Here is a 24,924-nt window from a genome sequence, read left to right on the forward strand (position 1 = left end):
TCAGTGAGAGGGGGAGGCGGGCTTAATAGCAGGTAGACGCCTCAGGAGCTTGTCACGCTTGCTGCCATCGTCACTGTTGGCATTGTCGCTGTTGTAGCTGTTGTCATCGTCATCGTTGAATTGGCCACTGTCATTGTCGAATTGGCCATTGTAGTCGTTGAACTGGTCATTGCCGTCGCTGTTGTCGTTGTTGCTGTCTCTGTTGTCGCTGTTGCTATTGTAGTCGCGATGTTGAGTTTGCTGACTGTTATATGACAGCAGGTAGACTGCAAGGTTCGAAGACGAGCAGCCTCTCGGTTGGCATTGAGAGCCACATTGATGAGGTATTCACTCTCCTGGCCAATCTCAGACATCCGCAGGTCAAACTCCATCAGGGTCTTATTGTCAGACATGCCCTCCAAAAGCTGCTTCCCACCATCCTGTGCCATGGAGTGTGAGGAAGAGAAAATGGTAAGGGTGGGGAGCTTTTCGGGAAGGATAAATTAGAGAGGCATTTTTCCTGGGGGGTGGCCTTATTCTAAGAGGGGACAACATGAGACCTTGATGAGGCTATTTCACTTTTGGACCTGTTTTCTTCTCTGTACAATGAAGAAGTTAGATTCTGTAATATCTGAAGTCCCTGTCAATCTAAGTTTCATGACTATGGTTCAATGGGTCATGATACCATGAGTCTACAAATAGTGTCCTCCAGCCCTCCTCTCTTGTCTCTCAGCTCCATTAGTTTCCTCTACAACCCTTGCTGTGGCATGTCTACTTAGACTGGTATCAAATTCAAACAGCTGGTGTGTGACCTTGGGCAAGTCACTTGACCCCCATTGCCCACCCTTACTCTTCCACCTAGGAGCCAATACATAGAAGTTAAGGGTTTAAAAAAAATTTTCAAACAGCTGGGTGACGGTGCATTGAGAGCCAGCCCTAGAGAGAGGAGGACCTGGGTTCAAATGTGGCCTCAGACAGTTCCTGGCTGTGTGCCTCAATTGCCTACTCTTTACTCTTCTTCGGTCTTAATTGATCTTAAGACAGAAGGTAAGGGTTTAAAGAAAATTCAAGTCTATCTACAGCACTGAATAATGCCATACCTCCTACCACTGACCCTTTGCCCATCTGCCCCATTGCCATCCCTTCCTAGGGCCCTCCTAGCTGACTCACCAAACCAATGTGATTGCAGGAGAGATTGATACAAGTCAGGGTGGTGTTGACTGACAGCACCTGGGAGAACAGAGTGGCTGTGGGCTCAGATAACTCGTTGCCCGCCAGGTTTATGTAGGTGAGGGTTGAGTTGGTCTGCAGGGCATGGGCCACAGCCTGCCCACCCTCGTCCTCGATGCAGTTGAGGCGAAGGTTGAGGGAGATGAGAGTGGTGTTGTAGGACAGAGCATGGGCTAGTGCCTGGGCCCCCATAGCTCTGATTCTGTTGTTGGCAAGGTTGAGGATTTTCACTTGGCTGTGGTTGATCAGTTTGGCTGCAGCCCTCACACCTCGGTCCCCAATTTTGTTGTGTGACAGGTTTAGCTCCAGCAGGGCTGGGTGGTCCAGGAGGCTTCGAATCAGGATACGAGCCTTCTCATCATCCACCTTGCTCCGAGTCAGTTTAAACACCTGAAGGGGCAGAAGAGTTTCCTGGGGGTAACTGAGTAAGAACTTATCCTATCTGTTCTTTCTCAGGGAACATGGGCATAGGGAGGGAAGCAGTGATCTGAATCTCTAGCACTTGTCCCATAGCCTGACTCCTTGGATTGGGCTCTGAAGGTGGAGGGCATCTTTACCCTGCATGGGAGGATGATATAGGATGGGATATGGGTGATGGCATAACTAGTAAAGATCTCTCTAGCTTGCTAAAAGAAGTATTCTCCGTGGACAGTGTTGACCTTGGAGTTGGGGAGACCTGGGTTCAAATCCCACCTCTGATACTTGCTAGCTCTGTGACCTTAAGCAAGTCTCAACCTTCTTAGTATTTGTTCCCTCATCTATGAAATGAAGAAAATAGAATATTGTACCTACTTGCAAGATTGTTGGACGATTCCGAGATATTTGTAAAGTACTTTGTGGATTTAAACACACCATATGAAATTATTATTATAAGTAAGTCCCATCATTCTCCATTGATATTTCACTGTGGTATGGAGGAGACCCTAAGATCTAGCAGGCTATTTAAGGGGAGCCAGGGTGGTACTTTATAAAGAACTTTGGTTTTGAAAGCAGAGGATGTGAGTTCAAATGCTAACTCCCCGAACAAATTTACCCAAGTTACTTTACCTTGTTGGCCCTGGTTTCCTTCTCTGCAAAATGAGGAAGTTAGATGCCTGAACTGGCATCTGAGTTCCCTTCCAGCTCTTGTTGGAATTCAATCGTGTCTGACTCTTCAGGACTTCATTTGGGGGTTTCTTAGCAAAGATACTGGAGTTGTTTGCCATATCCTTTTCCAGCTCATTTTATAAAAGAGAAAACTGAGGTAAACAGGGTTAAGTGTCATACAGCTGGATTTGAACTCAGTTCTTCCTTACTCCAGGACCAGTACTCTATCTACTCTGCCACCTAGCTGCCTCTTCCAACTCTAGTTTGTGAAACTGTCAAAATGTTGGGAGATCTTACCATTGGGAAAAAGGCTTTGAGTGATGAGTCTAACACTGGGTTTTATGTCTTTGGTCTGAAGAGTGGCCTATATATTAGAAGAAAGTCATGAATTTTTTTTTAACACACTTTAAAAACTCTCTCTTAAAAGGGATGAGATCTGAGCTGGTGGAAGGAATAGCAACCCAATGACAAGACTGAAATTCCTGAAGTGCTCATATACTAAAGCTAACCTTAGAAGGGAAATTTCTTTTTTTTTAAATTTTTTAATTTTTTTTTTAAACCTTTACCTTCCATCTTGGAGTCAGCTGTGTATTGGCTCCAAGGCAGAAGAGTGGTGAGGGCTAGGCAATGGGGGTCAAGTGACTTGCCCAGGGTCACACAGCTGGGAAGTGTCTGAGGCTGGATTTGAACCTAGGACTCCCATCTCTAGGCCTGGCTCTCAATCCACTGAGCTACCCAGCTGCCCCCTAGAAGGGAAATCTCTCTCTCTCTCTCTCTCTCTCTCTCTCTCTCTCTCTCTCTCTCTCTCTCTCTCTCTCTCTCTCTCTCTCTCTCTCCTCTCTCTGTATGTGTAGTACCTTCTATCTTAGAACTAATGCTGTGTGTATTGGCTCCAAGGTAGAAGAGCAGTAAGGGCTACACAATGACGGTTAAGTAACTTGCCCAGGGTCACACCGCTAGGAAGTGTCTGAGGTCAGATTTGAACCCAGGACCTTCGGCGTCTAGACTTGGCTCTCAATCCACTGAGCTACCCACTTCCCATTTTCTAGATGAGGAAACACATGAAATGATTTGTCTATAGGCACAGCTAGTTAATGACAATCTGGATTCAAACTCAGATCTTCTGATTCTAAATCAGAGAATGTTTTTCACTCCTTTGTGCTGTGGACGACTGGGCCCTGACATTCTGGGGTTCTGTGGGGAAAAAAAAGGGGGTGGGTGGGACAAGGGGATGAGGCTTCACTACCTTGAGAGTTTGACAAGCCTTAATGGTGGCAGCCAGGGAGTAGCAGTCTCGGGTGGTGAAGTTAAAGAGATTCCACTCGAAGTTCATGCCGCAGTCTTTCACTCCGTACACCAGATCCAGCTCTTCCAGACGATGGAGTTTGCCCACCAGTTCATCCAGCTGGAAGTGATCCATGTTGAGTTCCTCGGGCTCACCCTCACTGGCTGAGTCTGATTGCTCCAGATCCTGGCCCGGCTGCTCTAGCTTCACGGGGGGCAGGAACTGGTCCACCTGGAGCCTGACCACGTAGTCCTTGCAGAGAGGCACCAAGTCTAGGATCTCGTTGGGGTCCGTGGTTCCCGGAATGAAGAGTTTCAAACGTTCCTGGAGGTGCCTCTCAAAGAACATTCGTTTCCAGCTGTTTCCGTACTTCTCCACGTGGCCCACCGTCCAGCACTTGTTGCAGCGGCGGTGCCAGTACTCCTCGTCCGAAATCAGGTTGGCCACCACATTCAGGGGCACATCCAGGGAGATGCGATCTAGCACCCTCCGCTGCTGGTCTGGGCGGAGCTCTCTGAGTATGGGCTTGGCTGTGAGGAGGAAAGGCAAAGTGGAATCAAAGGTTATCTTATCTGGAATCAGTTACCGAACTCCAGGGGTGAAGGAATGGATTCAGTGTTGGACTCAGAGGAAGAGCTGAGTTCAAATAGTAACCTTGGGGAAGTCTCCTCACCTGTTAAACGGGGATAATAGCGCCTGCCTACCATGGTAGCTGGGGCAACTGGGGTGGGGTGGGGGGCAGTGGATGGAGTGCGGGGTCTGGAGTCAAAAGGATTTGAGTTCAAGTGTGGCCTCCGATGCTTACTAGTTACCCTTAACTCGTTTGCCTTAATTTCCTCATCTGTAAAATGAGCTGGAGAAGCAAACCACACCAGTATCTTTGCAAGAAGACCCCAAATAACAACACTGTGGTGGCTGTGAAAATTACATGAGGTAATATACCCCAAAGCGATTTGTCAACCATATATAAATATAAATATTACCTATTGTTAGAGGCAACAGGGAACAATAAAAGGGAGAGTTTCTGCCTTCAAAGAACTTAAACATTCTTAGAAGTTCCCAGAAAAGTAAGCAGAGGATTATATGAAAAACAAAAACAAACTGGTTGGCATAGGACACTAGCAACTGGGGGGATTTTGTTAAAATTTTTTTTAAAATCTGTTTCTATTTTATCTGCCAAGGATAATAATTATTTTTAAATCAGTTTTTTTTTAATGAACAAAAATTCCAATTTCTCTCACTCCCACTTCCTTCCCCATTTCATTGAAAAACAAAACCCTGGTAACATAGAGGCATAGTCAAACAAAATAAGCTGCCAAATTGGTCATGTTCCCCCCAAAATATACCTCTCTCTGTACTCTGATGTCACTGGGAGAATCCAGAAGGAGTTCAAACAGGAAAACATTCTAAGCTTGGAGGGAAAACCTGTGCAAAATGGGATGTATGGTACGGGGAATAACCAGTGGGCTATTTAAACTAGATCATGGGCTGGGAAAGAGAAGAGAAGGAATCAGGATTTATAAAGCACCTACTATGAGCCAGGCACCTTGTTAAATATTTATGAATATTATCTCTTTTGATCCTCACAACAACCCTGTGTGTTAGGTGCTATTACCCACATTTTATAGTTGAAGAAACTGAGGCAAACTGAGGTCAATTGACTTGTTCAGGGTCACAATTAGTAAAAGCCCAAGGCTGGATCTGAACTCAGTTCTTCCTGACTCTGGGACCAGAATTCTTACATCTAGATGTCTCAAGGAAGATTAGTGAAGACAATCTAGGGTGTAGTTAGTCAGGGAAGGCTTCTGGGAAGAAGGGAGCTTGCTTTGAACTCTTTAATTTGATCCAGAGTCTTCCTAAGTGGACCCAGCTAGAAGTGGGACAGTATGCAGGAATCTAAAGTTGGTATTGAGCTGCATAGAGGGTTTATTCTGCTCTTTTTCTGACCTGGGAAGATCAAGAGAGTCCCTGCCCTGAAGGAACATAGTAATCCTAGGATCATATTTCTAGATCGACAAGGGATATCAGAAATCATCTCATTCAATTCCCCTCATTTTACATTGGAGGAGACTGAGTGATGGGCATAAGATTTGAACCCAGGTTCTTCAACTTCCAATCCAGGACTCTTTCCATCCATTATCTGACAAATGGTGGATCATATGATCATGGAATCCTGGATATTAAGCTGGAAGGAGTAAAAGGGGCCTTAGAAGTTATTTAGGCTAGTCCTCTTCATTTTACAAATAAGGAAATTGAAGTCAGGGGAGGTTGAGTGACTGACCTGAGGTCATGGAGATAGTAGATGTTAGAGTCAGGGTGCCTCAGTTTACCCTCAGTTACTTATAAGGGCATCTCATTAGATCGCTCCTAACTCATCCTTACTCTTTCTGTCAAACATTTTCCTTACTCCCAACATGGACATTCACCTTGTCTAATAATAATTCTTGTGCCAGCCTGTCCTTTGAAACTCAGATTTTGTATGTACTGCAGGAAGGCACTAGTATAACTTGTATCAAACTATTTACTGCCTCAGAAGTAGAAGAAGGGCAGGAGGGAGAGAGTCTGAATCAGAAAATATCAGAAGACAATTGTCAAAAATTGTTTCTACATATAACTGAAAAAAATAATATTTAATTAAAAAACCTCTCCAGGGTAGCTGGGTAGCTCAGTGGATTAAGAGCCAGGCCTAGAGATGGGAGTTCCTGGGTTCAAATCTGGCCTTAGACACTTCCCAGCTGTGTGACCTGGGCAAGTCACTTAACCCCCATTGCCTAGCCCTTAGTACTCTTCTGCCTTTGAACCAATACACAGTATTGATTCTAAGACAGAAGGGAAGAGTTTTTTAAAAAGTGGAATTTGAACCCAGTTCCTCTGGCTCAGGGAAGACTCACTGAATTTGGAGTCAACATCTAGGCTCAATTTTCTTGCCCCGTCTATGATCTCAGGCAAATCTTCATTTCTTTGTACTTCATTTTCCTCATTTACAAAATGAGAGTGTTGAGGGAGCAACTGGGTGGCTCAATGAATTGAGAACCAGGCCTAGAGATGGGAGGTCCTAGGTTCAAATCTGACCTCAGAGACACTTCCCAGCTGTGTGACCCTGGGCAAGTCACTTGACCCCCATTGCCTAGCTCTTACCACTCTTCTGCCTTGGAACCAATACACAGTATTGATTTTAAGGGGAAAGGGAAGGAGTTATAAAACAAACAAACAAACTCCCCCTCAGATTTCAGGAGAGATTGGTTGGGCTAGGGTTGGTCAAGAGAGAGAGCAAAGAAGGGCATTTTGGGCAAGCTAGAAAGGTTGTGAGGGCAACAGTTACACCATGTTCCAGGAGGACATGGGCTGAACCCCAGTAGAGGATGTTTATGTATTTATGAACATCAATTAATATTTATTGGTGTTTCCATTCATGCATTGGCTTGTAAGGACTCTTGTGTTTTTCCTGTCTTTCCTTGTGACACTAGGAGCCCCAGTAAGTAATTGTGCCTCTTCCAGGAGCCTGAGAGCTCCTTAAAGGCAGGGACAGTACCTGTCCCATCAGATTGGCAGTGCCTACCTCTCTTAACTAAGTGGAAACACTCTAAAGGAAGGGACTATGTCTCCCCCATTAGATGGGGTATTCTTTGAAGCTGGTTTAGCTTTTACCTGGGACTGGAAAACTTTCCACTGTGGCTAAAGATTTCTTCTAAGCCATCAACAAAAAGAAGTTTAGCGGTGGTCAGGACTGGGACTGGGGGCTGCTGTGAACCCAGGATGGCTGAGAGCAAAGCTACTAGATGTGGAGGAAGCTGAGAGTTGGGGGAGAGGCCCAATCCTGGAAGCTGAAAACCTTCCCTTTGGTTAGCTGATAGGGCACCTCTCTAGGAAGCCATGGCACAATATCCAGGGACTCTGTTGCCCCTGATCCTCTTGGGCTTCTCCTCCCAGTAGCTTCCAGAGCAGCCTCCCTGAGGTTAGTAGGGATAAATGGGACTTACTCTCAAAGTTGCTGATAATATGCTGCAAGCAGAGGTCAGAGAGCATGGGTACGATGGCCAGGCTCCATTCGGGGTCCTCGGAAATGATGCGACGCATCCTCCGGGAGTTGTTGGCCGGGTTGGCCCCTGCGGTCTTTGATGGTGGGGGGACCGTCATGGTTACCTGGGAGCAGGCTAAGCCTGTGACACAAAGGGTTCACTGGTTTGGGAGCAGGAGACTCCTTAAGCAGAAAGAGCCGGAAGAAGTCGCTGCCAAGGTCCTAGGGCAAGAGACATGGTTAGTGTCCTTCAGTAGCTGGCATGGCGCAGGCATCCACAAAATGCTTGATGATAAAGATGGAGATAGAGGTCAAGCTGGGCTGTGGCCAGTGCCATCCCGGAATCTCTTTTAGGTTAGCCTGGGATATAGGAAGAGCTGGAAAGAGAAGAGTGGGCAGCCAGGGCGAGGGAAAGGCGACGAGGGAAACAGTGGGGACCCCAGAGGAATATTAGAGGAATGGATGTGGGGCCAGGGCACACTGAGGCAAAGAGGGGACCGTGGGAGTTTGTTGGTCATAATATTTTGGGATGGCAGGAAGCCAGGTTAAGGAACTTCCTCTACCAATGCAGATTGCTGCCTTCTTGCAATTTATAGTTTTGGAATTGCCTAGGGGTACTAAGAGCTGAGAAATAGCTTGCCCAGGGTCATAGTACGTGTCAGATGAGACTTGACCTAGGTCTTCTTGCCTTTGAAGCCAGCTCTCTCTTCACTAAGCAACACTGTTTTTCACCTTACCATTAAAGGAGAGAATTTCTTTATTCTTGGGCAAATGGGGGTTTAATCACCAAAGGATAATACTTTAAAATGATTAAACTTCAACGTTTAATAGAGAGTTCTTTAATTAGAATTTGGTTTACAGATCAAGTAAGCAATGGGTTTACTTGACAGAGGTTGGCTTGCTCGCTTTGAGGGAGTTGGGGTACCGCTTTGAGGGGATGTGGTTGGTGGAAATGGGGAGAGGGGATGAGGATTTGTTCCTGCCAGTAACAGCAAAAGTCTCAAGCAATTGGACTGAGAGCTGCTGCAGAATAGCCTTTGGGAGGGAACCCGATTGGCTTTGCAAAAATGGATGCACATGGGAGCATGCCTGTGACTGTGGAGAGAAGTGTATCCACAGCTTTTCTATACACACAAAGGATACACAAATCTCCAGCTCCCCTCATCTCCCACGAATCAGAGCGCCTTAGGACGGAAGAGAGGGCTATTCTCCCACCCACATCCTCCTTCCCCTAAACTGGGCCTGACTTCTCCCTCTTAACAGGCTTGGTGGGTTGCAATAGAATCAGGCCCATGCTCTAATTCAGTGGTTCCCAAACTTTTTTGGCCTACCATCCCCTTTCCAGAAAAAATATTACTTAGCCCCCTGGAAATTAATTTTTAAAACTTTTAATAGCAATTAATAGGAAAGATAAATGCACCTGTGGCCATCACTGCCTCCCTGGATCGATGCAGCACCCACCAGGGGGCAGTGGCACCTACTTTGGGAATCACTGCTCTAGTTGGATGGTCTGTTCCACAGTCCAGAGGCTAGTCTCAGGTCAAGGAAACTGCCTTGGTCAGGCCCTTCCCTCTTCCTGATGGCCTATGGTCCCAGGCTTTTCCTTTCTCCATCCTCATCCTTCTAGAGTACTGGTCTGACCCAAGACCTCTAATCAATCAAGTATTTATTTTAACACTTACTATGTGCCAGACACTGAACTAGATGTTAGTGACAGGGTGCAAAGAATGAAATGAGTGGCAGTTAGGTGGCTCAGGGGATTGAGAGCCTGACTCAGAGTTGGAAGGTCCTGGGTTCAAATTTGGCCTCAGACCCTTCCTAGCTGTGTGACCCTGGACAAGTCACTTAACCCCCACTGCCTAGCCCTTACTGCTCTTCTGCCTTGGAACCAATACACAGAACTGATTCTAAGACCGAAGGTAAGGGTTAAAAAAAATGAATGAAATTATTCCTTTTTGCTATGAATTGACATTCTAAGCTCAGCTTTCTGGTTTGGGATTGGGGAGAGGGTCATCTTTTATCTCCCTGACCCTTTGGGGACCACAGGGGGATGATATTGGATGATGGACTAGACTTCTTCCTAGGAGTGAGTCAACCGAAAGAAGGGATGGGAAGGAAGTGGAGAAGGGGGGATAGCAAGGAAGGAGGCCCCTTGTTTCCTTTTCTCTCCCTCCAGACTCTTGACATTCCAGACAACAGCAGGCATGCGTTGGCAGTGAAAATGGAGGTAAATTTGGGTCTGAATTTTGGGGGATGTGATTGTGCCATAAGAGCATCTTTTTAGCCTCACTTATGGGGCCCAGGATGGAGGCTGTAGGACCTAGATGGGCCCCCTCTGACCTCGTCCTCAAGCCTCTGCCTGCTTCCCCACCTTGCCTGGATTCCTTTTGAATCGTTTCTTGGCTTCCTGCACAGTGGGGAGGGCTCCTTTGAACCAAGCCACTGTGTTCCCTGGCAGAGGGAGCACAGCAGATGGTGCTGCCCCCCTGTCTGGCCCGACTCGGTGGCTCAGTGCTGGCTGCAGCACAGGTCCCTTCTAGGCAGCCCCTCCACCACTGAGGAGTCTGCAAGGAGGGAGGGTTCGGAAGATCCCTAAGTGGGATTGGTTATCTGTGAGGCAGAGGTCTGCCCTGGAAGAAGAGGAGGAAAGGGAAGGAGCCAGGGTTGGGATCTTTGCATTTTGATTCAGATTCATGCCAATTAGAATCCAACACATTTGATAATCAGCCTGGACAATGAGAGGCCTGTGGGGATGTGGTGGGGTAGAGGTGGGGTGGGAAGGAAAGATTGAGACTGTAAGGAGAAAGGGGCCCGAGAATGAATGGCATCTGAATGGGACAATTGGGTCTTTTGAAAGAGGATGCTGAGGAGTAGCTGGGTGGCTCAGTGGATTAAAAGCCAGGCCTAGAGATGGGTGGTCCTGGGTTCAAATGTGACCTTAGATGCTTCCTAGCTGTGTGACCCTGGGCAAATCACTGAACCCCCTTTACCTAACCCTTACCACTCCTGCTTTGGAACCAATATATTGATTCTAAGATGGAAGATAGGGGATTAAAAAAAATAAATGAGAGAAAGAGGATGTTGTCTCTGAGAGGGGACAGAGTTTGAGGGAGGGATGAATTCTGGGAAGGGTGATATGAAGAGAGGAAGCAGGTGGGTCTGCTGAGAGAAGATGGTGTCTCTGAAGGAGAACAGGTCCTCTAAGAAGTGGAGAGGTCTTCATGAGGGTTGGGAATCCCTAGACGAGGTGTTCCCTAGCTTCTAGGCTCCTGGGGTATTTATTCTGGTTTGGGTCAAGGGCCACGAAAGAGGGGGTGGTTGCTCCCAGAGGAAATGGGAAAGACAAGAGAGGAGAGTAGGGAGCTCATCCAGGCCCTGCCTGGTTCTGAGTCACCTTCCCATTGACTCAGCAGAAGGCAGAAGGCATGATGTCAGTTCTGTTCCAGCTTGGGATCTTCCTGAGAGGTCCAAACCCCTTCCCAGCACAGGAATGCCTTCTCAGGGATGGCTAATTGGAAGTTATCCAAACCTAGTGGTGCCTGGAATCTCCTCTCGGGAGTCTACCTTTCTGCTATAAGAGGGAAGTTCCTGATCAGGAGAACCTCTGAACAACTAACTGGGTGGTTTCCCAAATCAACCTGATGAGAGAGTGTGAGCTTTTATCTAAGGGCATCTCCCAAGAGGAGGTAGTTCTCCCCAGTGAAGGGACACAAGGACCTCCTCTGATGGGCCTGCCAACAAGATGACTAGCAAATGAGAGTCAGTCAGGAGGGATACAGGGGGCGAAAAAGGAACTTTTTTCTCACAATCTATAAAATCAAGTTGTGAAGGTGCTCTGCCCTTTCCAATGCATTCTCTTCAAAATAATAGAGGGGAGGGAACCAAGGCAGGGGGTGGGAGTTCATCCCTTTTCAGCAAGAGAAGCCTGAGAAAGGAACCCCCAGACTTCCTGGACCTGGCTGCCGTTTGCCTTTCTGTTTTCTTTTCTGAGCAAAGGTCAGAGATTAGAGTTCCTGAGAATGGACTTTGAATGAAAGTTTAAAAACCATCAGGCAACTGGTCAGTTCCTGGGTCTGATCAGTCATTTGGGTGTTGGCTTCCTAGAGGTAAGTTTTTCCAATTTATGTTTGTAGGAGAAGGCAAAGAACCACAAAACCTTCCACAACTGAGGGAGAGGAACCATGTCTTGGGGGAACTGGAGATTGGTTTTGTAGTGGATAAGGCATGGGCCCTGGAGTCAAGAGGTCCTGGGTTCAAATCCTCAGAGCTCCCCATACTTACTTAGCCCTGTGATCCTGGCCAATTATTCTCTCCAAAACTCAATTTCAGCATGTTTTAAAATAAAGATTGGGCTCAATGGAAGACCTCTTCTAGCTCTAAATCTATGATCTTATGACCCCCTCTACAATATTGCCATGAGTTGCTTGGACAGTTGAGGTGGGAGATGATTGTTTAAACCAGTGATTCCCAAAGTGGGCGCCACCGCCCCCTGGTGGGTGCTGCAGCGATCCAGGGAGGCAGTGATGGCCACAGGTGCATTTATCTTTCCTATTAATTGCTATTAAAATTAAAAAAATTTAATTTCCATGGGGCTAAGTCATATTTTTTCTGGAAAGGTGGCAGTAGGCCAAAACAGTTTGGGAACCACTGGTTTAAACAGTGTCCACCATGTCTTTTAACTTTCAGGGGGAGTCTAATGAGCTATCTAGTATCTACCTCACAAGGCTATTGTGAGGACCAAATGAGATAGGATATGTAAAACACTTGGCATATAAATATACACATAAAGCACCTTCTAAATGGGCACTTAGGTGGTACAATGGATAGAATACCCAGACTGGAGACTCATCTTCCTGAGTTCAAATTTGAACTTAGTGTGACCCTGGACAAGTCACCTAGTCATGTTTGCCTTAGTTTCCTCATCTACAAAATGAGCTAGAGAAGGGAATAGCAAACTACTCTGGTACCTTTGCCAAGAAAACTCCAAGTGGGATGATAAAGAGTTGGCCACAACTGAATGCCACCACCATATAAATATTAGTTCCTATTATATCTCCTCATTTGTTCGCAGGCTGTGAAATGTTATCATCTTATACATTTTCTGTAGTGGGTGAAATAAAGGCTACCCCATACCTGATATGAATATTGTACACTGAGTGTCTTTGTAGAGGTTGGGAACTCTGTGATGCCAACATTTGGGAAAACCTAGATACCAGCTATTCTGAGGTTTCATTTTGGAGATTTTTCACCCCCCTGGGGAACTCCAGGTGGTGGCAATGAACTAAAGAGAGAAGCTCCCCCTTTAAGGTCAATTATCCAGAATTGAACCCAGTCCTGTGTTTCTTGGGCCCTGGGGAGTACAACAAAGTGGGGATATGTCCAGTGATTTCTGGTCTCCTCCATGCCAGGACTCATCACGCTTACAGGTGTATCTGATTTTGAACCTCAGTGATCTCTAGTGTGATTGGTAAGGATATGACAGGCAGGGCCCGCCCAATCATGAGAATAGTCCCTGAAAAATTCTCTTTACTTCTTTTTTCCCCTTTACTTATTTTCTTCTAACACCTGGTAGATTAGTGTTAAGGCCCAATGCAATTGGGTGCCAAGGTTAAAAAAACACATTTGAGGAGCCTCTCTGCCAGTCCAGCAACTCCGAGGTTCCATGTTAGCATTCATTGTCTACAATAGGTAGTTATTCACTGATAAGGGTGACCAGATGTCCTAGTTCAGCTGATGGTTTGGATTTTCAGTGGTCTAAATTGGATAGACAAATGACCAGGGAAATGTCCACTTAGTATAACTGCTGATAACTTGACATTGTAAGAGGCAGAGGTAAGAAGGGAGAGCCTTTTAGGTATAGGGCACAGCCAGGGCAAAGGTATAGAGATAGATGTTCTGTCCTGTATGAGGAATAGCAAATAGGCCAATTGTAGAGGCGATGAGAAGACTGGAAAGATGGGATGAGGCCATTCCCATCTCTACCAACATGGCCCTTACCACCACTAGCTTCCAATGTTGTAATGTTGCCCTACAAGCAGAGATTTTCCCCTGACTAGTTTCCACATAAGGAAGGACTTCCTAACAAATGGACCCTTACTTGTCTTCTTATATATCCTTCTTGGGGAGGAGTGCTATCTCTATGTTTCTTGGCTATTCCCATAAAACTCTATAAGCAAGTAGAGCCGATTTATGGTGAAATGATCACCTTAACTCGTGAAGAGCTCTGTGTGGGAAATCTGGCCAAGGCATCTCAAACATGGGACACGACCTGAGGGTTATCAAGTTAGTTGCTGGTTCCATGGAGCATCAGGACAAGGGGCAGAAGGGGATCTCTGGTGGTAGGAATGAGGAACCTATGGAGTCATGGAATTGTGGAAGGTATCTTCATCTAGGGCTCAACTGCTGCCATTTGACAGATGAGGAAACTGAGGCACAAAGGGAAGTGAGTTTTCCAAGGTTACACAGCTGATCCAGTAAGAATTTCAATGCACATCTCCCAAATCCGGTTTATGTCATGTTACCTTTTGTGAGTCATCATTCCTTGCACCTTCTCCTACTGCCCTCTCCACCCCCAAACCAGAATACTTGGACTGTCTGGCTCAGTCCTGCAGAATTACTTATAAAACGGAAAGTAACACATTTATATGAGCTGTTAGTCTTTACAAAGTGCTTTCCTCCCATCAGTGTCTGGATGGTATACAATAGAAGTCTAATTCCCATTATTAAAATGAGATGACAGTGTGAGAAGCCGATTGATTTGTCAAGGTCACAGACTAGTCAGTAATGGATGCTGCTGAGATTCCCACTCCCATTTTCTGCTTCATCCCAGGCTCTCTCTCACATCATTTCCCTGTCCTCTAAGCTCTGGCTTCAGCAGGCCCCAATCCAGGACTGACCCAAAATGAGTTGTTTTGTTTTTTTTTTTTAACCTTCCTCACTCTACCTTGAACACTGATAACTCCTACTGGGCTATTCTCAGCATTCTGCTTTCTAAAGGTCATTGCAGTGTCTGTCCACCTTCCCTGGGAGGAGGAAAGGCTGTAGCAGCTTACTCTGGAGCCAAGGGGAAGAGAGACTGCAAGGAGGGAGGCAAGGGAAAGAAAGTCTGGGCCTCCCAAAGGGGCCTCTCTCCCCAGGGATGCCAAAGCAGAGTAGGAACAGGGCAGAGGCAGGAGTTTTAATGACGTCCCCTGGCCCTTTTCTTTGGATTTCTCTCCATCTTCTCCTCCACTCTTCTTTGGCTAGCTCAGCCCTCCCCCACTTACTGTTAATAAGCAAGGGAACCCCAGGTACCTTCCTTCAGCTGTGGGGTGATCCCAAGTGGCTGCTGCTGAGGCTTCCCCCCCCTCCTACCTGTCCCTTGGGCAGATGGACCATCACAGAGAGAATGTCACAAGGGGCTAACCTGGGAAAGATACCGGAAAGCTGAAGGGGGCATGTTGGCAAAGGAGGATTCTTTTATGGAGGGGGAGACAGGAGGGGATGAGGGGACAAGGACCAAATGGGGAGCGCAGACACAGGGGATGGGGCAGGGTGACCGCCAAAGACATGGGCATGGAAGGGATTCGGGATACAAGGGCATCAATCTGCCCCCCTCCCCAAGGTCTCCTCACCAGCTGCCTGGGTTGCCTTCAGTCTAGTCAGGACCCTCTGCCTGGCTCTGTCTCCATGGAGACGCCTCGCCTCCCCTCCCCCTAACCGGAAGGCTCTCTGCATTGGTTGCTATGCACGCGGGTTGTTGTCAAGGGAAGGAGCCTGCGCAGTTTGCATGGGCTTGGGATACTGGGTGCTGCATACACACTGATGTTCAGCGCGGAGCACTCTTACATGATTGCTACAGGGCTGTCATATATTCTTTTGTGTGTGAAGTGCTGACCGTAGGGAACTCTACTCACTCCTCCATCCCCTTTAGGACAAGAATTAAGGTTGAGGAAGATGGGTGTTGCCAGGGGATCTCAGGATCCCTTTCCTAGCGGAGGAGACTGAAGACCGAGCCCTCCTAACCCTGACCCCAACCTCAGGGAAAGTTGTGGAATAATTCCCATGACAAGGGCTCTGCAACAAGGTGTGTGTGTGTGTTTCTCCTAACCCTGGCACCTTTGGGAAAGGGCATCCTCCTTTCCCTTTTTTCTAGGCCCCTGAGAGGGAAGCAGGTGGCATATCCCAAGCCCCAGGGCCCTTCCTGGCCCAGCCCCACCCGGTCCCTCTAGGTTCCTCTTCCTCCTTGGAGGTGGGAATGATGAGAGTTGTGGTTTCCATCCTCAGGCCCATCCCATCTTCTAGGGGCTCCAGCTGGGGCTCAAGAGGTGTATTATCTGGCTGGACAGTGGAGGGAGGGTTAAATCCAGCATCTTTCCCCTTTTCCCCATGCCTCCCCCTCCCCCAGTGAGCTCATGGCCTTAATGAGGTTGGGAGGGAGGAGGAGTCTGGCCCTGATGGAAGTCTTAGAAACCCCAGAGGCATAGGCAGGGCAGGAGTAAACAACACTGGGGCCAGACTCTTGGAACTTTGGAGACTACTGTGCTCACAACAGTGATTAATCAATAAATCAGTAACATCTTAATTAAAATGAAAAATCAGCTGTCAAGTAGAATCACACCATGGAGGGTCCAAGCTCCACTGCAGTAAGAGACCTTTAAATGACACCACTAGATGCTGGTAAACTGGAGGCCTTTTATAATTTTGATGCTCGGCCAGAAATCCAGATCCAGCTGCAGGAACCTGGGCCAGCCTTGAAGGGAGAGCTGTCCTAGTCATCTCTCCTCACCCTCATTGAGGCTCATGCCCAGCTTCCCCAGCATTTGATAGCAGAATCTGGAAAAAACTGCCAGGAGACAGAAGTGTGAGATGCCTAGACTGAGGAAGAGAGGCTGGCATTTCACCAGGTGTCCTGTTGGGCCCTCCAGTGTCCTCCCGAGGACCACTCCAGGAGGGAGGAGGTAGTCAGGGTTGCTTGCCCTGGGCACAAGTGTTGTTTAATCTTCCATCTGGTCTGAGGGCTCTCAGAGTGCCAGGCCAGGGCCTTTAGCTCTGGGGACAAAAAACATTGAGCTCATTCCTGTCACTTGTTCAGATTTGATGTCATCTGTGGAGATGCTGAATCAGTAGTGACAAAGGTCTCAGACTATCGGCTCAGGCCCGAGGGAACAAGACATGGACAGAAGTGCTGCTGAGTACTCTGTTCAGAGATGGGAAGGGAAAGGAAAGACCTCTTTACTTCCTAGGAACCTGTGAGAGCCGCTGATCCTTTTCCATAGGCAACCATAGCTTTGGCACAGTGTTCATAGCTAAGGAGCACACTGGATACACATCCTCACTTGGTGGAGAGGTCTCCTGGGCTCCCCACTGAGAGAGACTGGCACAGATGAAGGACCCACAGTTAAGCTGAGGCTCTCCTGGGCTCCTGACTGACTCGTCCTTGGTTTCTTAGTCACTGGGCACCAAGGCCTCTGGTTCCCACCCCACTGGGCCTCCCTGCTCCTCTTCACCCAACAGTCCTGGGTTAGAGTTGGTTGAGGGCGAAGGCCCGAGCCATGTTCAGCACAGCTTCCAGGTCACTGGTGTTCCCCGATCCCTGAGCCACAGCTTGGGAGCCCCAGGCCTTGCCTCCCATGTGGCTACACACGGCCGATGCCCAGGTTTCAGCGGTGAGAGTGGGTACTGCGTCCTGGGGAGGAACAAGACACTGCCCCTCACTACCAGCACATAGCACCCCAGGAATCTCTAGCTGCCCAACCCCACCTGTGACCAAGTTAGCCCTGGTTTGTCTTTGGCTATGCATATGTGCATGGGTGTGCACAGACACACACACACACTTACATCAGAATACTCCTGGGGACATCTGGGGCTAACACAGGGAGAGAGTATGGAGGAAGGAAGGCTGCTGAGTAGGTGATGTATTCAGCTCAAAGCTTCAGGGAACAGGGGCTCTGTCCCTGCTAACTGAAGGGGCCACAGAGGCTCACATGATAAAGAGGAGGAAGGCTAATGTGGAAGAGAACATGCAGGTACCAGCTCCCCACTGGGGCAGGGAATTGAAGAATAAACTCTTTCCCTTACACTGGCACTGTTTTGTTTTGTTGAAAACTGTACCTTTCATCTTAGATTCAAGAAGAGTGGTAAGGGCCAGGTAGTTGGGTGTGTGTGGGGGTGTTAGTGATTTGCCCAGGGTCATACAGCTAGAAGTGTCTTGAGGTCAGGTCGGACTTTTGATCTCTTGAGCCACCTAGGCACCGTTTTTAATACAGGGGAAATTCCCCATCCTGGGCTCTCTTTGAATCCCTATCTTAGAGTTCTAGCCCTTTCAAATGATGACTTAAAGCAGAGATGTCATCATGGACTGTGAGTAGATAGTCTCTTGTGTTACCTCCTTAAATAGGGATGTAGGATGGGGTAAGCACAGGGCCTCTCTTTCCTCACTGTACTCACCTGGGCCATCTGGCAGGCACAGAGCACCTTCCCTGGGGCCTGGGGGCTGAGCAGTAACACGGAGGCACCCGGGACTTGCTCACACAGCTGTTTCGCCACCTTCACTAGCAGCTGGGGAGGGAGAGTCACACTGAGATTCAGAGGCCCCATGGCTCACTAATTACAGGTCTTTTCCCATCAGGGTCCTCTTGACCTCTGGTGTTTCCCTCTAAAGCACAAAGCAATGGTCCAGGAAGATCCTCATTGTAGCTCCCCTTGTCTCCCTGACACTTGTTATGGACTGCCCCATCCAGGCTGCTTCTCTCCCTTCTCCTGAAGCTGGCTTCTTCCTGTTTCCCTCCCTCTTTAGGATGTCCTCTGGTTCTTCCCTATGACATACCGAGAGGGATTCAGTTGGGACTGTGTCCACAATAAAGGGGCCTACAGGGTGTTTCTTCAGTATCTCTCGGGTTTTTGCTGTGGCCTAAAGAACAGAAATGGGAGTGGGAGAAAAAAGGAAAGCAAGTATCTGAGTAGGATGGCATGGTGGGGACAGAGGCCTAGATCCTCTTCTTTCTCCACATATTCCTCTTTTCTTCTCCTCCCTGAGTTGTGAGGGAGCAGCTCCCACCCCTGGTGCCCTGGCCTTAGCATTTGTACTTCCATGTATCACCTCCCTGTACCTCTTATAGGTTCTGAGAAGTGTGGCAAGAGCTCTGAGAAGGCTGGTGTTGGCCATTCTGCAGAGGCTGAAAGCTCCACTGACATCTTCTTCCATCCGAGCCAAGCTGCTTTTAGGTAATTCTAAGCCTCTTTCTTCCTTCTGCCCCAACTCCACATCCTTCCCAGCCTTTTCTTTCAGGAAGTCTTCTCTGATGACTTAGTCTCCCTTATGACCTAAGTTCTGGCTTTCCCATCCCCTTGCCTTATATGATTGGCCCCTTCTGTGGTGTGTGCCATCTAGGTGACGGGGAAGACTGTTCTCTGACTGTCACGCCACACATTCCCAGGCCCCAGCAAGACCAGTTCCCTTACCAGCCCTATCTCCAGTTTTCGGACAGCAGTATTGGCACGGCGCTGCAGTCTCTTTAGGACGGCCTGCAGCTCCCGACGTTGCCACTGGGGCATCACAGCCGTGTCTACTGTCTGGTCAGAGAAGGCAACAACATAGCTACATTCTCAGTCTCATAGAGCTCTAGGGCAGAGGCAGGGCCTGGGCCAAAGCACCTACACTATCACCTTCTCACCCCAAAGTTCCCAACAGAGAATGTTCCCTGGTAACCATCTTGGTATGAGACAGGGAGACTTGAGAAGGGCTTGGGCCAGACAGTGGGAAAAGAAGAGAGAAAGACGTGGTCCTCACATCACTGAGCCGCCCCACGTCCTTGGACAGACGCTGAGCCTCCATAACATCTTGGCTCCCCTGGTGCAGTCGAGCTGAAGCCGCTTCAACTTCTTGAGCCAGATTCTGGCCAACATCGCGGGCCTGGTAGGCAGGAAAAAGGACAGTCTATCAGCCAGGCCCCACTTTGCTAGGACCTCTCCCAGACCAAAGCTCGGGGGCTGTTTGTGCTTTCTCCAGCCTGCCTCCCCCAGCTCAGGATTCCCCCCTTTCTCCAATTTCCCCTCAGCTAGACCTGCCCTTTCCCTGCTTTCTTCCTATATGACCTCTGACCTGCTGGGCCTGCTCCCCTGTGACAGCGACCAGGCGGACGATGCCCTTGGACAGTGGTTTTTCTCCAACAATAGTCAGGTCTCCAATGGCCCCGGTACGTAGCAAGTGCCTAGGGGCAAAATGAAGGGGGAGAGTAGGGGACAGGCATTCTAGAAGAGAAGAATCCTGAGACCATAGCCCCGGGTAGAATGTGGGGAAGCAGAAGTGGAGGGGTTGAGGGGCACATGGGCACACAGCCTGGGGCAGCGAGAATGGGTGACTTACGTGCCACAGCACAGTTCTACAGATGTCTGCAGTGCAGCCTGGGAGGTGGGGGCCAGGGCACTGGCTACAGGTACCCCCACGGACACCACCCGCACAGGGTCAGGGTAGATCTGTGGCAGGGGAAGGAGGAGGCACATTAAAGACCCTCACCTTGAGGAAGGCAGTGTTCTTGAGCCAAGTCCTGCTGTTCTTCCTCTCCCTTACCTCATCAAGTGAGCGCAAGCCTGGAATTTGGGTGGTTAGCTCCAGAGCCACCTCAGCCATGTACACAGGTTTGTCCTGCCCCACAGCCCCTCGGACGGTCTCCTCCACTGCCTGAAGCTGCTCAGATGTCAATGGAGTCTGCAGAAATACAGAGAGGAGTGACTCCCTGGGACTTATTTCTTCAGAAATGAACATTTATGGTGGGTGGCTCTAAGACGGGTGGATCTGGTGGTTCTCAAAACCAGTGAATCACAGAAGAGATCTGTTTAGAAAAAGCTGAACCCTTTTATTATGAGAGGATCTAAAGAGATAAAGGACTAGATTTCTGCCCTTGGAAAGCTTATAATCTACAAAGTGAAGGAATTCTACCTAGACAACAACCATAACACCATGTGCCAACACATGCAGGGTGCTAGACCATAGGATAAACTGAACATGAATGCTAGGGCATACTAAGTAGAGGGGAAGTCTGAGATATTTGGGGGTTCCCCAGGGAAGGATTGCTGAAGGTTCTGCACCAGACACAGAAAGAAGGAAGGGACATATGTGGGCAGAGAGAAGTGCATTCTAGTTTAAAGGGCAGCAATCTTTGAAATGGCAGAAATGGGCATATTATATAGATGGAAAGGACAGATGCTCTTTCACCCTCTCCCAATTAGGCCTAATACATCCTCTGTGTAGAACTCGTGGAATATGGTCTGTCAGACCTAGAAGGGATCTTAGAAACTATTTAGTCTACCAGGCTCATTTTAGAGATGGGACTGTCCCATCATTTGTCATACAACTAACTAATCAGGAGCTGAGTAGGGACAGAACTCAGGTTTTTCTGAGTACCAGATCTGGGCCCTTCCTATCACATGCTACACACATCCAGGTATACAATGTCACCAATCCTCCCAACTCTTCCCACGTCACATAATTAAAGTACACCCTCTAGGAATGTCCCCAATAAGCAACTTTCCAGCCTTTGCTTGGAGACCTCCAAACCCAAAGAGCCATGACCTCTGGAGGCATGGAGTTTTCCCTTTGAACAGCTTTCATTGTCAGGTGGTTTGTTCATGATTCAAGACCAAGTCAGCTTCTCTGAAACTGCCACCAACTATGTCTCCCTGTCCTCTGAGACCCAGGAGAGTAAGTTTACCCATGCTTCTCCTAACAGCCCTTCAGAAGATGGCTGTCGTGTCACTCCCCGAGTTTTTTCTCCTCCCAGTCAAACATCTCCAGTTCTTTTAAGTGATCCTCATATGGCATTTTTCTCCCAGCTTGAGGCTGTACTCGTATGGATGTGTTCCCATTCACTCCTGCCCTTCTTCGTTCTGCCCACACAACCTTGGAGTCTGTGTCCTTTATTAGCCCTCCCCCCACTTCTGCTTACCAGGGTGGCCACATCAAAGCGGAGTCTCTCGGGGCTCAGGTGGGAGCCACACTGCTGTGTGTGTGGGCCCAGCTCTTGCCGCAGTGCCCAGCTCAGCAAATGGGTGGCTGTGTGTTTCTTCATGCAGCCCAGACGCCATTCCTACAACACAAGAATTCTCATGCTTTCCTGGGATGCAAGGTTATCTAAGGTCCTGTGGAAAGGGCAAGCGGGGAGGCAGGTATGGTGTGGTGTGGCTCACATCAGAGAGGCCGAGGGCCTTCTCCTTCCCTTCTATTCCTAGTCCATTCCAGGAGGCCCAGAGAAGTGCAGTGAGGCTATGGGGCCAGGAGAGCCTTACCTCATCCACATACAGTTGGACTTGGTCTCCCACCTTCAAGGTCTCCAGGGCTATCACTTCATGAAGAATGAAACCTCCATAAATCTGAGCCCCAATGACTGGGAATAGCACATCCTCGAGGAAAGGCAGAGACACAAAGTACTGACTCTTTGCTTTAGTGTTCTCCACACTCTCATCTCCTCCCCTCAAAGGCCTACACTCAAAGAGTAGCTCCCACCGAATTATCAGGCTGACCCCCTCTGGGATTCTGGGGGGATGAAAGAGACAGTTGTATGCAGAGGGACAATCATCAGGTGCTGGAGGTGGGGGTGAGGCGGAGAAGATCACCATCTAGTCAATAAATATTTAGTGAGGGGCAGCTGGGTAGCTCAGTGGAGTGAGAGCCAGGCCTAGAGACAGGAGGTCCTAGGTTCAAACCCGGCCTCAGCCACTTCCCAGCTGTGTGACCCTGGGCAGGTCACTTGACCCCCATTGCCCACCCTTACCAATCTTCCACCTATGAGAAAATACACCAAAGTACAAGGGCTTAAAAAAAAAAAAAATATTTAGTGAGGTCAAAGCACTGTAGGGGATCACAAAGACAAATAAGCTTGTTTCTGCTCTCACAGAGCCTACAGTTGGTAGCAAGGAGAAGATGAATATAAATCATCACAGAGCCAAGCAAGGTGTGGTAAGTATCTTAAGAAAGGTGGAAACTCAAGCTATAGGAGCTCTGAGGAGAGAGAAGAGTGCGATAAAGCTGTGTGCTGAAGGAGAGTAAAGGGGGCAAGTCAGTGGGGGAATAGTCTGACTTACTTGTTGCCCTTTGCATATCAGATAGCCCCGGTCAGAAGCCTGGCCCCCTTGTTCAGCATAGAAGTTGGTCTTGTCCAGGAGAAGGCCACAACGTTGACCTCCCCCCACTGAGCCTATGGCCGCCCCATCTAGTGTATACAACTGTATGATCTCAGCTTCACAGGCTCCAAATTCTGCAGGAGAGTAAGAGGAGAACAGGGTCAGTGCTGGGAGAAGGGAGGTTAGTCAGGCTGGAAATTGGGCATGTAGAAAGCTGCTGATTCATACGGGGATTGGACTAGATCAGGGGTTTGGAACCTGGGGTTTGCGAATTTTTTAAACCCTTACCTTTCATCTTAGAATCAATACTGTGTGTTGGCTCCAAAGCAGAAGAGTGGTAAGGGCTAGGCAGTGGAGGTTAAGTGACTTGCCCAAGGTCATATGCAGCTAGGAAGTGTCTGAGGTCAGATTTGAACTCAGGACCTCCTGTCTCTAGGTCTGGCTCTCAACCCACTGAGCTACCCAGCTGCCCCCTTGCCTGTGAACTTTAAAACAACTTTTTTGATCACTGTACTTAATTATAATTGGTTTCTTTTTTAATCCTATGTTTTACTTTAAGCCTTTAAAACAATTATTCTGAGAAGGGGGCCACGGGTTGCACCAGACTGCTGGAGGGTGTCTAAGGTTCTTTTCTATTTTAGGTCCCAAGAGATCAGCAGCCCTTCTATTTTGCTGCTGGGCAGAATGGTTAGAGATGGGTGCCGAGACCACAGCGACACCTGGCGGCCTGCTGTGGACACTGGGGGTAGTGGTGACACCATTCATCAGGCCGGCTCCCACCCTGCAGTGGCTTGTGAGTTGGGGGAGGCAGACACTGTGCCCCAGCTTCAGCCCCTCAGCCTTCTCCCCACACAGATTCTCACCGTAACAGCCGTTAGGCAACAATGAGTAGTTATACTTGGCGGAGTCATCTGTCGGGGGGACCCCCTGCCTCTGCAAGTGGCCCAGGGCGTGGATGTCCAGGCGCAGCTCCGTTTTCTCTGCTGGCTTGGCCTGCTGGGCTTGGCTCCGCCGCTGGCAGGGGAGGCAGAGGGGACAATAAGGCGCGGAGGGAATCCCTCCAGGGATGGGGTGGTTCAAGCAGCTGCTGGAGGTTTGGAAGGACTCCTTGACTGGGGACACGAGCCCCAAAGCTGCAGCTGTCTCAGCGTGCTCAGGTCTATAAGCATCCCCCTCCCCCTCCTGCTGCTCATCCCCTGCCCAATGGGTCTCTTGCACGAGCACCCTCAGCGCCATGCCTCCACTCTTAGTTCTCTCTGGCCAGCGCTTGCACATAGATAAGGTCTGTCTGCCCCAGAGGGGAGCTCCTGGAGGGTGGAGGCCAGGGCTCCTTTGGTCCTCCCAATGGCTATGGCCCTGATGGGTGAAAGCCCCCTGCCACTGTGGATCCAGAGAGCCTCTGAAGAGGTGGCCCAGACACTTCAGCATTCAATGGTTGCCCTGGGCTTCCCTGACTTCCGTTACCTGGGCCTCCTCCTGGGCCAGCCGCTGCAGACCAGCTGAGTCCAGCTGCACACCCTTCTCCTCCAGCATCAGCCCCACTAGATCCAGAGGCAGCCCCAGGTTCCCAGACAAGGACCAGGCTACGTCAGCTTAAAGGAAAAAGGGGCAGAGAACACTGAAGGTGGGAGAGGAGAAAAGGAAGGAAAAGAAAGGCCTGGGTAAAAACAGTGAAGAAAGGTCTCTTTTCTAATTCCACAGACTCTGACACAGCCTCGGCATGGTGCTGCCTCAGACAGAATACTAGGCTCTGAGGCCTGCTCCAAAGAAGCCCTACTCTGAGGGTTCTGTCACTCCAAACTGTAGGGGGCTCATAGGCAGAAAGAACAGCAGTGGCTGGTGGAGGGAGGGCAATGGGATGAGGCTTCTGAGCCACTCCCTACCCCTCACCTGCCACTATTCCTCAAGAAGCCCATTTACCTGGGAACAGGTGAGAGGGGCCCAGCTGCTGCAGGGTCCGATTGATGATGCGGCAGCCTCGCTCTAGGGAAGAGAGGAAGGCAGTCTCTTCCTCTGCCACCAGGCTGGTAATCTTGGGGAGAGCAAAGGGGTGAGACAGGCCAGGTTAGGAGAGGACAGAAGGCCTTCCTGCTGTACGGCTCTTCAGGCCATGCTCCTCCTTCCACACAGCCCGTGCCCTTCCATGCCACCAAAATCCTGTACCTGGGCTGTGCTCTTCTCCAGCTCTGGGTAGGCATCTCCCTGGAGAGGGGATGAAGAAAGGCTG

General features: G+C 49.0%; 2 protein-coding genes across 2 annotated transcripts in view; both read right to left on the reverse strand.

The window, feature by feature from the left end:
* TCTE1 (t-complex-associated-testis-expressed 1) lies at positions 1–16,381 on the reverse strand. Its single transcript, XM_044675329.1, has 6 exons — positions 16,366–16,381; positions 7,561–7,740; positions 3,542–4,110; positions 1,150–1,599; positions 268–419; positions 1–214 (listed from the first exon to the last, which is right to left on the reverse strand). Exons 1-6 carry the CDS (start codon positions 16,379–16,381, stop codon positions 1–3), a joined length of 1,581 nt encoding a protein of 526 aa, XP_044531264.1.
* The window catches only part of AARS2 (alanyl-tRNA synthetase 2, mitochondrial), an 18,022-nt gene continuing 9,198 nt past the window's right edge, over positions 16,101–24,924 (reverse strand). The window contains exons 8-22 of the mRNA XM_044672901.1: positions 24,861–24,899; positions 24,618–24,729; positions 24,162–24,289; positions 23,561–23,711; positions 22,659–22,831; positions 21,864–21,977; positions 21,524–21,664; positions 20,149–20,286; positions 19,945–20,054; positions 19,681–19,789; positions 19,369–19,491; positions 19,041–19,151; positions 18,406–18,489; positions 18,027–18,137; positions 16,101–17,265 (exon numbers count right to left, since the gene is read on the reverse strand). Of these exons, the coding sequence (XP_044528836.1) occupies positions 17,101–17,265; positions 18,027–18,137; positions 18,406–18,489; positions 19,041–19,151; positions 19,369–19,491; positions 19,681–19,789; positions 19,945–20,054; positions 20,149–20,286; positions 21,524–21,664; positions 21,864–21,977; positions 22,659–22,831; positions 23,561–23,711; positions 24,162–24,289; positions 24,618–24,729; positions 24,861–24,899 (1,809 nt within the window). The 3' untranslated portion in view covers positions 16,101–17,100. The remainder of the gene's footprint in view (positions 17,266–18,026; positions 18,138–18,405; positions 18,490–19,040; positions 19,152–19,368; positions 19,492–19,680; positions 19,790–19,944; positions 20,055–20,148; positions 20,287–21,523; positions 21,665–21,863; positions 21,978–22,658; positions 22,832–23,560; positions 23,712–24,161; positions 24,290–24,617; positions 24,730–24,860; positions 24,900–24,924) is intronic.

Source organism: Gracilinanus agilis, chromosome 4, assembly GCF_016433145.1.
Source record: "Gracilinanus agilis isolate LMUSP501 chromosome 4, AgileGrace, whole genome shotgun sequence".
Taxonomy (NCBI): Eukaryota; Metazoa; Chordata; class Mammalia; order Didelphimorphia; family Didelphidae; genus Gracilinanus; species Gracilinanus agilis.